This window comes from Apus apus, chromosome 5 (genome assembly GCF_020740795.1).
Source record: "Apus apus isolate bApuApu2 chromosome 5, bApuApu2.pri.cur, whole genome shotgun sequence".
Classification (NCBI taxonomy): Eukaryota; Metazoa; Chordata; class Aves; order Apodiformes; family Apodidae; genus Apus; species Apus apus.
In genome coordinates this window covers 29763611-29779381 of record NC_067286.1, presented here as the reverse complement: position 1 = coordinate 29779381, position 15771 = coordinate 29763611, and the positions used below count along the sequence as shown (strand labels likewise).

At 43.5% G+C, this 15771-nt stretch overlaps 1 protein-coding gene across 2 annotated transcripts in view; it reads right to left on the bottom strand.

The window, feature by feature from the left end:
• SYNJ2BP (synaptojanin 2 binding protein) overlaps nt 1–15771 on the bottom strand; it is a 95418-nt gene that overhangs the window by 19647 nt on the left and 60000 nt on the right. For both annotated transcript variants that reach the window (XM_051620319.1, XM_051620320.1), the window contains 3 exons: nt 3921–3993; nt 2553–2646; nt 1419–1560 (listed from right to left, as the gene is read on the bottom strand). In XM_051620319.1, coding sequence (XP_051476279.1) covers nt 1419–1560; nt 2553–2646; nt 3921–3993 — 309 coding nt within the window. The remainder of the gene's footprint in view (nt 1–1418; nt 1561–2552; nt 2647–3920; nt 3994–15771) is intronic.

Below are 15771 nucleotides of genomic sequence, written 5' to 3'. Positions count from 1 at the left end.
ATATCAAAGTATTTAATAAGCAATAGCCTTTCACTGCTGCAGGTAAAGTTTGGTTGGTTGGTTTTATTAGCTTTTGCTAATCATCACACAGCTTTCTCCTGGGTTTTCTTTGTATTTTTTAAAGTTCCCATTTTCTGCTGTAGTAATTTGATTATTTGACTCAAAAACAGTAGCAAGGCTAACATTGATTTGATCATTGTACTGCTTGAAACTTCATTCTCTGTTTGTACCAATACAATTCCTCCTGTTTATTTTTAATTGATAACATTTACAGAAAAGACTCAGTCATTTTCTCTTTCTATAATGAGCAAGGATGAAATCAATAGAGAACTGGTTATCCTAAGAGCCTAAGCAGGTTCCTTGTAAATTAACTGCTAGTTCACAGATTCCCTAGAGATTTGCTTACAAATCAGACAGTATTTTTTCTAGAGAATCTCACCTCACTGAAGTTCCTCAACAGGTCTGTTTGGGGAATGCCTGGACACTGGTTGCAAAAGAGGTTATTGGCATAGGACTTGCCTCATATGAGGAAGATGAGAGATGTGTAATGAATGAGGATAGGGACTCCAGAAAGAGAAATTAAAGTTTCACTATTAAAGCAGTTAAACTGTATTGTGAAGAACAGAGAAACAGTTTTTATGGAAAGTCACTTCCATTTTGTCCTTTTTGTGTCTTTTTCTGGCACTGAGTCAAGATCCTGAATTCAGGTTTACACAAGTGCTGAATAATCACCCCTTAATTGAAGCACGCTTTAAATATGTCAGCTAGGGGTTGAGGGGGAAGGCAGCTTCCCCCCCAGATATTCAAAATCTTGGCAATTGAAAACCAAATATCCAAAATCAGCATGTACCCGAGGTAAATTTGTTCTTCTCTGTGCTTCAGTTCTTTCTGAGGAGAAATATCAGCTCTGTTATAATTCACAGAGGTGTTACGAACATGAAAATGACAAAGCAAAGAAAGATCTCTCTGAGAAGATCAATACTTTTTTTTAATGGGTTTGAATGGTGCATATTAAATAAGGAAAAGGGATCCCCACTCCCTGAATACAGCAAATTTTTGTTTGCAGAACACTGATAAGCCACTCTTACTCCTTTGCAGATCATATAGGGTTATTTGTGCTTGTTATTAAAATTACGCACACTTGCATGCTAGCCAGGTCTCTCTTTCCAGTTCCTGCTCTGTATCTATTCAGTGAACTAAAATGCAGGCATTCTTTATTTCCCACACAGTTTAGACCAAACGTGATAAACCTGCTGCATCTCCACCTCCTGATCCCATCCCTTTCAACAGCAAAGGGCTTCAAAAAATATTAAGGGCTGGCCTGACCCCAGTTCCCTTTCTGTGGGATTCCACAGATCTGAAGCAGCAAAAAATACAAAAATAAACCAACCCCAAAAAAAACCCATGGCTGTGCCCACCTCAGCCAGAGCAGCAGAGAAGTGATTACAGTTCTTGTGCATCAGGTGGTAGGCGTTGCCTTTGTACTCCTTGCCCAGCTCTTCCATAATCTTATCCACATCCTCTTCTGTGAAGTCTGTAGTGCCCAAGGCAATGGATTCTCTAGTTAAAAACAAAACACATAATGGGAAACATGGAAAGATACAGTGAAGAGAGTGATACATGCCCAGGGAAAAGGAAATGGTTGGCCGTTGGCAAGAAGGAGGGGCTTAAAGCATGAATATGCATGTCTGGGGCTTTCAGAACCTCTCACTAACAAAATGGCACAGGAATATTACCAGCTTTTCCACTAAGCAGGCTACAGCACAGGCAACAATCCTAAGAGCTTCCTGCTCAACACCAGGGAAGTCTCTGCTCCCACTCTGCCCATTGTCCCTCAGTAGAAACTTCCAGTAGAACAGAGATTATTTTCTCATGGTGGAGAAGGTTTCCATGGGGTGGACTATGAAGGAGCAGACTGAGAACTTCATGCAGAAAACTATTGCTTCTTCCAGTTTTCACCCAAAAGGGCTTACACTTCCAAAGGTCTCCAATGACCTGCAGCGTAAACTGGCAGCCCCACCTGCCATGGGCAGCTCCTTGACCCACAGCCCCACAGTCTGAGCACCTTGAACAACATGTTAATGCAGTATCCTCTCAGACTCCCCCAGCAGCTGGCCTGTCCCTTGTGACAGAGTAGCAATAAACACAGGATATAACTTCTGGTACTCTCTGCAGTGTCCATAAATGGGTGACACTCGTAAAAACACTAGATTTTGGGTTTTCCCCTGTGCAGGGGCTCTGTGTAACACACAGTTACTCCTGTTCTTGGTGACAGGTGAAACTGGGAGCACAGAAAACAATTAAAATGAGAAAAGAGAACTTCATTTACTTGTGAGTATGCTTTTAAACCCTGCCAAACACAGTTTAACACTGTTCCCTGTTTGGTGTGCACACTCCAAAATTTCTGCCTCTGAACCAGAGTGATGGAAAGGATGCAGTGAGGGCACTCACAAGGAGAGGGAAAGGGAGACACAGAGGATAGGACTTTCCTGCTCCCCCTATACTGGTGGCTACCAGGAGGGAGTGAGGAAGAGGTAGAAAAGGGCCCTTACTTGAATTTAAAGGTCTCGCCAAGTTCTACTGCACTGCCAGGGGTGATCTCAAAAATCCCACTGAAAGGATAGGGATGCCCTCCGTAGGCAAACTCTGACAAGGAAAGAAACAGACTGTGAGTAATCAAATGAACACAACATCAGGAAAAAGTCTATGACAGCTGTCAGCATGGCTCAGCATCAGCACTAGGGGCTGGGCTACTGCCAATGGCACTTTCAGCCAGACTCTGAAAGTCATTTTCTCTGTGCAGTTACCTATCAGCCTGAGGATGCCCTCACAGCCTCCCTCAATGCTAACACTACTCCTTTCCCAAGGCACCAGCAGAACTCTCCGAGTCTGCTTCTGTGCCTGTCCAAGTGGCTTCCTCTCAGTGGAAAGTTCTGTGATGGAGGCATCTAGAAACACTACAAGAGGCTGTTGATGGAATAAGTCTTTTCTAGAGTAAGTAGAAATCAGGGTGTTTTTTCCAGAGGAGCAGCAACCAGGAATTCTTTCCAGAAAGCCAAGCTGATGGCAGTCTACTGCCTCAGCGTATGAGTCAAGCCAGGAGGTCCCTCTATGCCTGTTTAAAAGCACCTCTGGACCTCACAATGTCATGCACACTGCCTTGCACAACCTGTGAAACCTTCTATGCAACCCAGGGGTTTTATCTACTGTGTGGCACTGGCTAAAAATACCACGAGTGAGACATCCCAAATCATTCCCATTTAATGCTGAAGAAAACAGAAAGTCTGCAATGCTAGTCTGTCCTTCACTGCACTACAGCTGTTTTCCCAGATTTTTTGACTGCTCCTTTTGCAATGGTTGCTCTTGTCAGACCATTTCAAGTCTTACAAGACATTTTCTTTTCCATGTAGCTCTGATGTTTCAAAAGAATGGTCTCCAAGAGCTGGAAATACAGATTCCAAGAGTCCTAGACCACAGACATTCACAAAGAATTACTGCAAAACAGATTTACTTTGGCAGGGAATTAACTCAAATATACATATGGACATCTCAAGACAACCACTGATACACCTCTCTTTCCCCTCTCCCTTATTTTGTCCCTTTTCTCTCCCCTTTCTTCACTGTAAAATGGCTTTCCCACATTGCTTGGTCCCACCTATCTGCCATCCAGCCACACACCTGCACAAGCTACAAAGGCTGCAGCTACAAGCTGAAAATATCAAGGGCTACATGGATCATGACAGAACTGCAGTAGCTCCTGCTGGACTCCAAAATGGACTCTAAAAAGAGAAGTGTCTGTGTTTTTCACTCCTCAGAACATTTATTGCCAAAAGCTATAAGTTCGGGGTGTTTTTCTGTATCAGACAAGCCATAGAGTTGTCCCCATGTTCTGCAGGTAGGGAAAAGGAAATACTTCATACCTCTGCCGTAGATCTCGATGCCCGAGTGGAAGACACCAATCCCCAAGGTGGAGGTGTATTCATTTATCCAGTACTACAGTAAGAGAAAAGCCACATTTGGAAGCATTAGTGGAAAAGAAAAACACTATCTTGGTCTAGGATATATCCCCTATCTCCCAGCCTCAGGACAACTTTTCTTAAGGACAATAATGATTTTTCAATTATCTTGAGACAAATAAATTGAGATTCCTTACAGACCAACAGAAGTGGGCACTGTGTTTATACAGCTGATTGGGATTAGTCTCCAAAAAAATGCTCATCTAGTCCTTTCCATGTAAGGCATTTCCCTGTATTGCCTGATATGGGACTGGACTTCAACCTGCATAAATCCAACTGCTACAGGATGCATGATTGTTTATCTATCTTCTCACTTAAATAGCTGACACTGATCCAGTTTTAGCAATTCACTTGTCTTATCTGATCTACAAAATCTTGAGTTAAAGAATCCCCAAATATTTTCTGCACAACATTTTTCATCATTTCCCAAAATCTACTTTGTATTAAGTTGTTTTTAGGCAATGAGATCTTGGGAGAAAGAGATCCATTCTTCCCACAGGTCAGAGGAGCACCATTTAGTAGTTATCTATATGACACTGGTAACTGCTTTATAGAAAAAAAAGCAGCTCTGAGCATACTAGCCAACATTTTGTTTAGAGGCACCAAATATCATCAAGCATCATTTCCAGAAGGGACAAGGCCTTACTGCTCCAAAATTAGGTCCAAGGTGACCACAACTTCACCCAAGTCAAAGACAGATTTCCAAGAGTAGCTGTTAAGAAGTGACTTCATTGCTCTGGAGTCCAGCACTCCCTGGCACATTGAGAGCAGAGGAATACTGCAGACCACCAAGCACTGCTCACTGTTTCCACCGTACCATGAAGGACGGTGCAGACACCCAAACAAGTCCCAGCTAAGCTAATTCTGGAGCTGGAAGCTGCGCAGCCGTGCCAGGGCAGTGCTGCATTGGAGATAATTAGCCCTGGGCAGCACCAGTATTTATTAGATTAGCTGCAGAGCTGTGCTGCTACAGAAAGGATGTTTTCAGGCAATGAGTGGAAACTGCCCATGCCTGGTATATTTACAGCTCTTACAGCTACTGTGCACTGAAGATGCATCTCTAGTAACTCAGAGCAACGAAATTCTTGTTTTAATCAAGCACTGCAAGATAAGTGAGCATTGTTCACTTGTCACTGTACAATGACATGGAAAGTTCATTCAGCTAAAATTCTCTTTGCAGTCTGGTAGCTGCTTCTGGTGGAGCCAGAAGAAGCTGCACCTTCCCTGGTGGCTGGTGTCACTGAGCTGCCACAGTACGAGTGAGAATCCCTCTGCTGTCGGGTAACCAGAGGTCTGGCATGCTCCATCTACTTTCTTCACACTGCTTGCTTATGTATTTTTGATGACTGCAGAAGCTCTGTAAATCACCTGGAAATACTTTCTGTGAGACCACTGCCACTGTGGAGAAACACAGTAGTAACTTTGATATGAAAAGTGCAGTCCCAAGCCTGACTTAATGTATGGCCAGTCTTGATACCTTAAGCCATGTCCCCCAAAATGTTGGCTTCTGGGCAGTTCAGCAGATCCATTTCCCTCCAGTAAATGCTGTAATACTTCTTGTTCTCTGTGAGTTTTGGTATCACAAATTATGCTGCAAGAAGGCAGCAAAGCACCTGACCCTAGCTGGATCCCTGCCCACTGCTCCCTTCAGACCTTGTATAACCTCTACTTACCTCTTCACTTCAATTATGCAAACTCTTGTTTTCATGATACATCAGAGCACTGGACTGGAGCTAGGTTAGGTAGCTCTCAGCCTCTGCCAGGACATTAGCAGTGAACCCTCTGCTGAACACCATAGCTGGTATTTAGGGACATGATGTGCCCTTTCCTTTTGCTGCCCTTCTCCACAGATCTCAGATGCCCTGTCCTCTGCAGCAGGAATATCCCTGCTCTGACCAGGGCAGAAGATACATCGGTGGAGGCTGCATTTGGGAGCCCACATGACACCAGCCTCATCTGCTGAAGAAACCTGAGGGACACATACCCCTCACTCAGTTCAGTTCTTTGATCTCCCAAATTTCATGGGTGAACTCCTCAAACTCTCAGATAGTCTCAGTAAGCTTCAGAGAAACACTGATTTCTACTGATTCCCACTGTAACAACTCCCAGAGGATATGGTAAGTAGGTTGTCTTCTTCCCTCAGGCTGAGCTATTGTCTCACAGCAACAATACAAGCACAACATGCCCAGATCACGCCAGCTGCGTGAAGTAGAGAAGTAACTAATAGGAAGGGAGACTTTTCAAATTAGAAATGCTCTTGACAATTATCAAAGTCTGCAGAGGCTGGTCTGCATCAGGCTTTGTATTTCAAACAAGAAAGTTAAACTGAAAGCCACTTCCAGCTACAGCCTTTTCTTCTTCCATACTGAAGTTTATGTTGGATCCAAGCAACAAATAAGCAAGCAAGAGAGAAAAACTTAAACCCCTATCCTTGGTTACCATATTAGGGTAATGCACTGAGACCTGATCACTTCATGTGTGCAGAGCACTGTCAGATCACAAGCCCACCCTGTCCCTCAACCACTCTTGTTCCTAGCACAGAGCCACAGTCCCCAAAACCCACTCTACCCAAGTCTAGGAACAGAGAGCCAGGCTGCAGAACAGCTCTGGAATCACAAGTGATGAGAAGACTCCACCAGAGAGAAAGGAGAAAGGAGCTGGCCAATGCCAGGTGTTGCAGGATTATGACCATCCCATGGACATTTCTGTATTTAGGTGGTATCTTTTTCAGTGTGAGTTCCTTTAGTGAGCTAGTATGGACTGAACAACCTCAGCTGTACCTGAATTTGAACTGAACAGAAGCTGCACTGGTTTACTACTTTCTTTCAAATAACTTCCATAATACAAATTGGTTTTGAAATGGGATCTGATTTGCATCTTAGTACACTGCAAATAAAAATTACAGTATTAGGAAGATCAAACTGCAAAGCAGCTCTGAATCATGGCTGCTACTGTCCTTATCTCACCCCTGTCTCCAGGGTGCTGCAGAATCTGCCTCCAGTGTGCGACTGAACACGCAGCAAACGCCTCATGGCACTTTGGCACAGCCCACGGCTTGTCTTGGGAGGAAGCTCTGCTAAAATGAACATGTCAGTCACTTGCTGAGCTGGAAGAGAGAATGCAAGCCAGATTTGAAACCAGGTTTGTACAAACATGCATGAGCTGGCCTCGTTTTCCAAGGGGTTTGCAATTCTAAGCATAGGAACAGCAGCAACAGTCAGCAAATATTCATCTCTGGAGTGAATTGGCTATTGCTTAGAATAAAAACAAAAATCTGCAGCCTGTTCTGAGTCAGATGGAAAGAGACAGGGAATCAAATACAGCAGTATCTTAAAGGGAGTTGTGATTCATGCTTGCATCACATACTGCCTGCAAAATCATACTGTAAACCCTACACAGAGGGGCTTGGAGCATTCTGTCTCATTTCCATCTTTAGCAGAGACAGAGAACATCTCAGAGGTGAAGAGAGGCAGGAAGGAAAGCTCACCAGGCCACAGCTGCTTCCCAAAAGCAGCAGATACCCCAGGACTCAAAATTCAAACCCAGAGAAGAACCTCCTCTTATTTACAGTTTGTAGTGCATCAGTGAGGAGCTTTTAATGCAGGTCCCTGAGGGAAGTACTGTTTGAAATTTTCCAGTTTTCATTCAAGCCTTCCCCGATTTCCTGGTTGGTTTGGTTCAGATATCAAAGTGTCTGGTGAGATAGTTGAGATTCTGGGAGATACTCTGAGTCTGTTGTAGGACTTCTCAAAGCATGAGCTCCTGGGAACTCTTACCTCTGAGCAGCCAACACTCTACACAATATTCCATTTATCACCCCAGTACAAGCTGGATATTCCACTCCACCAGGTACATCCACTGCTAAACAGACACTAATCCATCTGCTCTTATGATCTGTATGAACATACAGAAAATAAATCCACCAAGAGTTGCTACACAAATCTGGTTTCAGCAAATAAGAGTACTCAGTGTTGTAGATCCTTGCCATACTCTTCTACTCTTCACTAGGTATTGCACACAATCATCATCTGCGCCAGGATACCAGGCTAGACAGAGCTTTGTTCTAACCTACTCTGGTTGCTCTGATGTCCATATATGACCACACATTACTTTGAAAAAGACACCTTTACCAAGGATGGGTGCAGATTATAAACCAGTACGTCAATTATCCGTATCTTCTCTCAAAGCACCATCTGCGTATAAACCAATAGGAATATTTCATTTTCCCCAGTGAACCAAATGGCAAACTTTTCTTCTAGGAAGAAGGAAAGAAACAGAAAGGGGAATGAGAGCTACAGAAGATTGCTAGTGAGCAAGGAGCATGTTAAAAGACTGAAGGAAATGACCAAATCACTGCACTCTGCTAGTCTTCAGATCATAGAGCACTCCTGCCAGCACAGCTCCAATAACAGACTCTCTGCCCTATCCCCTGGGCTTGATTTTAATTCTTTCCTCTTGAAGAGCCAAGTCACACACTATCACCAAGCTCTTTGTTGCAGAGATGATGTCTTCCCTCTGTAGAATGGGGGAGCTGGCCCACTGCAGAAGAGACCCTTGGCTCAACAAATCGGGGTGGAGGACATCCAGAGCTCCAGCTGCTAACTAGTGTGCTCTATGAATGGAGTCAAACTGGCAAGGAGCACTTCTTCATGTCTTTGCCCTCATTAGATACACTGTGTAAAGTCTTTTCCCAGAGGCTTTGTGCTTAGCCCCTGTGGTCAACTAACCTGTGCAGCCTCATGAAGACATGCAGAGGAGTTGGGGTACTAAATAAATGCACTGATCTACCATATTTCCAAATATCAGGAAAATCTTCTGTGATTATAAAGCTCAACACAAAAGCCAGTATTAAAGGCAACATCAGATAGATACTGGAGGCCAGTCAGAGAATATCAAAGTAATATCACAGCATTATTATCTGAGATGTGTTGATCCAGATGTGAAATAGGAGAGCACAAATGACAAAACTAGAGGGGAAAGCTAGAGCACATCACTTCAGGAAAGCAGTGAGTAAAATCTGAGCCCTATATGGTCAGTAACTTCAGAAGAGTTTTAGTTTCCCCTCAATACCTTTTTCTAAACAAGGATCCAGAATCTTGGGCCCACAGAGGTGGAAGGACAGAGTCCAAAACAGATCACAGATTTTATTCTCCAAGTAATGCTTGCTGGGGTGAGTGAAGCATTACCTCAGCTACAGACCTGCAGGACAGGGGGCTTCCCACAGACCTCTGACAAGACACATCAGTCACATTGCAGAAGTACCCACTTATGTCCCACAGCCCTAGGCACACACACAGTTCTGCCAACGTGTCTCAGCCCTTTTGCTGTTCATCCCTTCTGGCCTGGTGCTCTGGCAATAAAAACTCACTGTCAAGTAGAATGACATCAAATTATACAGCACGGCTGCTATTATTAAGTTTTCTTTAGTAATTGGGTGAGACCCAAGCTCATTTCAGTGTGACTTGTGTGTCTTACACTCAGTTCTCCAGCGGTACAAGTCTTGTATACTAACCAAGACTAAAATTCTATTTTCCTAATATACTGTGAATACAGATCAAGCAAGAAAGGATTTAAATGCATGGGGCCAAAAAATAAGTGAAAAAAAAAAAAAAAAGAAGCTTGACAGAGTACTGAGGAGTGATGACACAGACCTGCCCTTGGTACTTCATACCTGGGAAAAGCTACCGGTGTGGGTCCTCATGCCAGGCCATCCAGAGCACTACTCTTCCTGGCTGGAGGATCACCTCCTGCTCCAAGTCCTCCTGCTCCAGGTCCTCTTTGCTGTTGGCAAAAGCTATCGATCTGCAAGTCATGGCTCAGGGTGTGACAGCCCCTGAGGTCACTCCATATCCAATGAACCAGAAGTGCCTGCTTTCGGCAGGTAAACTGTCACTTTAAATGCCAGAGAGCATCACAGAAGCAGCACTCTGCAGTGAGCAGGTTTCTGTTCACAGGCAGGCTCAGCCTCCAGTTTCAATAGGCAAGAACTTGCCCCTCTTGAGAAAAACAGTTCCCAAAGTACTGGCATTTGAATGTTTGCAAGCAACCCAACTAGCAGAGCTGATCAAAGCTTGAGGAACTATAGACTTTTTTCCAGGAGAGCATAAAAGTATTGAAAAATCTGCAGCTTCAATGCAGCCAGAGAGCTTGGTGTAGCCCTAACAAAGCAGGGGTACAGGGTTATACAAGGATCCTACTTCAGACTGGGATACTTCAGACTTGGACCAGGACAGGAGAACTGGCTGGAGAGCAGACATCTGAGTAGCACAGTCACATTACAGGGAGAAGAAAAAGTAAAAGCATCTCAGCATGCAACTGACTCTGCTCCACTGCATTTTGAATGGAAGGAACTTCTGCCAAGGACAGCTCTCCCCCCTCCATGTTCATACACTCTAATAGACTAGGAATTTCCTGGGCAATGAAAGCCTGAAATTCACAGCTAATACTGCTAAACATATTCCCTCATCCAAATCCATGAGTGCTAGGAGAAGAGACACAAGATGCTCAACTGCTCCCTTGAGTGGAACAACAGACCAAGCCTCTGTAGGACTGTGACAGCCAACTCTGTCTCAGCAGCTCTTCTATTTAAGCTAGGTTCTGCTCTGGATATTCTCCTCTGAAGTTAGGCCAAATACATTCTTCAGCTGTCTCTGTAGGAGGAATTTTTGGAGGTTTCTGTGGCTTTTCAGACGTCATAATATTCTTATGCTTTACCTGATGCATGAACCAACACTAAAATGTTTGCAATAATTGAGCATAAAGATATTATTTCAGTGGCTTCTAAAATGCTGTATGAGAATTAAAAGCAGATGCTGCTGCTGAGGGAGAGTTGGAAATGTACTTATATGCTTTAGTGTTGTGATGCAATGCGATTTTACTGGAAGAACAGCAGGACAGAAGAAAAGATTAATCACACAGCAGAAAGGAACAGTCTGCATTTCAGTAGCTAACTTTTGGGTGTACTCAAAAGATTTTATTTTTAAGCCATAAACAAGAGTTAGGTGCGAGAACAGGTACCTTCAGTGTTTCTACTTACAGCCTCATCCTACAAAAGTGCAGGCACAGTCCTACCTCAATACATCAGCGTTACAAGGGGAAGAGATGGGGCAGGAACCACCTCTTCACTCCTGTGACCAGGGACAGGACTCGGGAAATGGCAGGAACCTGAATCAGGGGAGGTTTAGGTTGGATATCAGGAAAAGGTTTCTCACCCAGAGGGTGGTTGAGCACTGGAACAAGCTCCCCAGGGAAGTGCTCACAGCACCCAGCCTGCCTGAGTTCAAGAAGCGTTTGGATGATGCTCTCAGGCACATGGTGTGATTCTTGGGGTGCCCTACATGGCAACAGGAGTTGGACTCTGTGATCCTGATGGGTCCCTTCCAACTCAAGCATATTCTATGATTCTATGATTCTAAATATTTTAGAATTGCCTGCGTTGATGGCAGGCATAGTCCTGAGCAGAGATTCCTTCCTGCAGCCACACTGCTGAGGATGTTTACCACCATTGTGTAGTTCTTGCCTCGAGCCATACATGCATGTAACCTACTGTTCAGAAGGCAGCTGCTCCAGCTTTCTCTGCATTAAACACAGATGACTGTTGTTGGGGACTGCAAACGCTCATCCAACCTATGTCTCAGAGCTTGAGTGGGAACCTGCTTTACCAGGGGAGAGAGAGTACAAATAGCTGGCTAAGTTAAACAACTATTTTCTGTCCCTGCAGAATGAACATCCCTGTCTCTTCTCTCGGCAAGTTCACACGGAAGCCAGCAGAAGTTAATTCAGCAGCAGAAGGGTTTGTCACACCAGTCATGACACTAATCGCCCAGCTTGGGTGTCTGTGTACACAATGTGATATTTGCAGTAGATTGATTGTGCCGTATGAGAAACAATATGCCATTTTTCCAACCTCCACCTGCTTCCCTTAAACTCAGTCCTGACCATGTCTGAAGGAGTCAGCTGAAGGGGCCAGGGTGGGACTGGGGGCATCAAACAGAAATTGCTGAGAGGAGTTGCTGGAGATGGCTGCAGCATGTGCCAGGGCTGAGAGCCTGTCCAGACAGGGGTCTCATAAGCAGCCCTGCAGAAGGGCTATCCATGCTATTGCACACCACTTCACACACTGTATCTCCTTAGTTTTGACAACTTACATGTACAATCTTAATCTCAAGTACGTGGAGCCAGGAAGAAAGGAAAAAAAAAAAAAAAAAAAAGTGTCCATTTCCAGGATTACACTGAAGTGCCTTTACTCAGAAAACGTACCTGAGAAACTTGGATGTATTATAAACTTAGCAAAGTGCCAATGCCTTTGCCTTAGATGTATTCACAATGACAAATTGAGAGGTATTCAAAAAGACAGCAGCAAAACGATCAGGGAAATGGCAAGGCTGACTTATAAGAGAATTAACTGAGAAGAGTTAATAGCTTGGCAAAGCAATGATTACAGATTCAAAACTTCCAAACATTTGAAGGGCTGACATGCATTACAGGAGAAGACTTCTAAAGAACTATATGAAAGGATTAAAGTAGGACTAACATACTCAGCTTAAAAAGAAGAGTCTTTGGCTAAGTGTTTAGAAGTTTCCTGGCAGTAAGAAAGCACAAAAAAACATTCATGTACCAAGTGCCAAGAAAGCCTCAAGGTGTCTGTGCAAGACAGAGTATTGAATGGTCAAAAATATTTTCCTCTGCTAATGTATAGGAAGCTGTTAACATCCTCAGCTGAGCATATTTCAGACCCTGCACATCTATGTGCATTGTGAGCCATCAGGTGAGTCTTCAGAGTGTGTCAGGAACTAGGCCTCCCATCAAAGAGGGTTCAGATTACTTGAAAAAAACACAGGGAGATAAACATTCTACACCCTGGTTCCCCAGGCAATCTCTGAAGCACAGCACAGATGCTTTGACTCTGGAGCTACCTTGGCTCTGCATGCCTGCTAGGGTCAGCAATATATGGCCTTAGATACTCCATTTCTCTTCCTTAGATATGGAGTAATGCTGTGGTTAGGCCCTGCTCAAAGCAAGAAACGTTAACAACTCCTTCTCCTTGTTGGTAAGGATCCTTGCTGTCTTCTGAGGACCTCTGCCAGTCCTTCTCTCCAAAGAAGAGACTACCCCTGTTGCAATGTCCAGCATTACAGAAGGAAAACAAACATTTAATGCATCCTTTGAAAATGCAGTCCAGTCTACATATCAATCTTGTCTAGGCCAATGCATCTGTCTTTGCTCAGAGAATCAGGCTGCAGGTAACATGTACCCCAAGCCCTCTGCAGAATGGCTGATTGCTGGACCATGTCCCTGAAGTGCCAAAAAGCACAGTTCATCTTTCTGCTTTGGCAGATTGGTAGCAAGGATTTGAACATCAGCCTTTCATATCCAAGATGAGCAACCTAATCACCAACTATAGCTTTTCCATGAAAAAGATACATGCATGTGTAAACAGCTCCAGCAGAAGAGGTGGAGAGATCCACGCCACCAAATAAATTGGCAGTTAAGACTTTTCTACCAAGGGCTCACCTAGATCCCTGCTCAGATTCCTGAATTTCTCTCCCATAGAAGCAAAATGCTAATATGACACTGATTCTTCCTCATTAGCTTGCTCTTTCTTGGACTGTTTCTGGCTGGCCAAACACAAACACCTACTTTTGGGTTAGCTCAGGCACACCAACATTCCATGCCTGACCACCTAAGATAAATTTATTGTGATCTCTTCTCGGGTTTCTAATGAGAACATCCAAAACACTAATGTCTTTCAAGCTATGGCATAGTATGAAACAGTAGTTTGAAACACCCTCCACTGTGCTGTTTCTGTTCATACGTAATTCAGGAATTAAGTATTGTTCAGCAGTATCCAATTCACAGGTACAGCCATCAGGGCCTTTAGGGGACAAATTTAATACCTATGACCAAAAAAAAGTGCATCTGCTCATCCTGCTACCAAGGGGCAGAACTTCATGGCTTCATGGACTGAAGCATCTGCTCATCTTCCTGCATGGTGTTTCTTCCAGTTATCCTCTGACTGTTAGTCAGACCTGCCAGGTGATCCAGAAAAACATACTCAATCCTCATTTCATATCATAAGGCTTGCCTACCCGCCAAGATCAGTCTGCCTTTTCTCCAAACCATATCTAGTCAGTGGTATAGGAAGGGAGAATCATCTCTAAAGTGCCCCTGTTGTCAGAGATATGAGCTTGAGATTTTGATCAGCTGCATGCAGGGTACTTTCAAATATATTTTGGCAGGAACACCCTCTTAAGTGCTACCATTTGAAGGCATACTGTGCCAAGGAAGAACAGGAGTAGGAAGGAAAACTCTCAGAGATGACTACCAAGTGGAAGGAATTAGGAATCAAGCTTGATTCAGAGCTAGAAATTTCTGTAAAGGTGAAAGGTTTAAAAAGAAAAAAGGAAAAAAGCAAGACAGGGGAGAGGCAGAGTGAGAGAGCAGTTTCATCATCATCTGGCTCCTTGCCTATCCCTGGAGAAGTAAACCTCTCTAATCTAATACTAGAGGAGAAAGTCACTCAGGAATTGCTACTCTGGAAATCATGAGGCTGAAGAGTGTTCCTGTGCCTGGCAGAGAAAGCAACTATTGAGCTATACACTTTCTATACATTTAAAGATACACTCAAAGCTCAGTTGTTTTGGAGCTTTTATGGCCTCAGAGCAGGTGATTCAGCAACACTCTGCTTCTCTACTTTGCAATTCTTCCTAGGATTTCAAAAGACTTTACAAACGCTAAATTGTTAAGCCTCACAGCATTTTGTGAAGCAGGAAGAAGTTCTTCATTTTAGAGGTAGGGAAAGAAAATACCAGCATTCAACTAGTGCTATGACTATGAAGACTCAGCAAATCAGGAGCAGTGGTTACAACACCCTGGCTTGAAGGTTAACAATCCAACACTTCCATACTGCCCACCAAAAAGAAGTGCTTTATAGGACTGTCACAAGATTTGTTGAAGTGTAAAGGAGGGAGGCTTATCCACCACAGCTCCTCTTCTGAAAAGAGGTATCACCTATAACTTACTGAAAACTGGCATCCTATTTGACAAGTGGAATTAGAAAAGATGACAGTGGAGGAGACTTTTTAAAGTTTCTGCTGTGATTTTTCAGCTTGAATTGTCTCCTGAGGAGGTCTAGCCTTAAAGGTCAAACCTCTAATTCACAAGACTGTACTCATATTTGCATACAACCTGATTTCATTGATGCTTTCATAAAGGAGAACAGTCTCTTGGATACACATGGCAGGACATCTACTCTCTTTATACCAAGGAAATCTAAGAAACTAGTTGAAACAACTTCTGACTTCTGCCAGGTTCCTACACAGATAACTACTTGGAGAAGACTGAGGTAACAATAAAGTCATTGTATTACAGCTGTCACAAAGGGATAAAAATTCCCTTTATGATGTCACAGAATGATCATGAACATCACAGGCAATGGAATAAATACTCCTTTTGCTCCATCCAATTAATGCAGACCACAATAACGTATTGTTTTCAACCTGTTGTGCAGAGGCCCAAGGGAGACTGCAGACTACTTCAAAGAAATCTGCAGGCTGGTAGGCTTACATTTGTTAGACAAAACATGACATCTTAAGTGGGGGGAAAAAAAATAATTAAAATGAGAGGCACACAGACTTCAAAGGAAAGAAAAACATGGTCCAAAAGAAAGCAGGGAAAAAAATCTTGGGTTCAAAAAGAAGATGGGAGCGTGTTTGAATATCCATAGACAAACTGATGAAGGATACTTCCATAACTA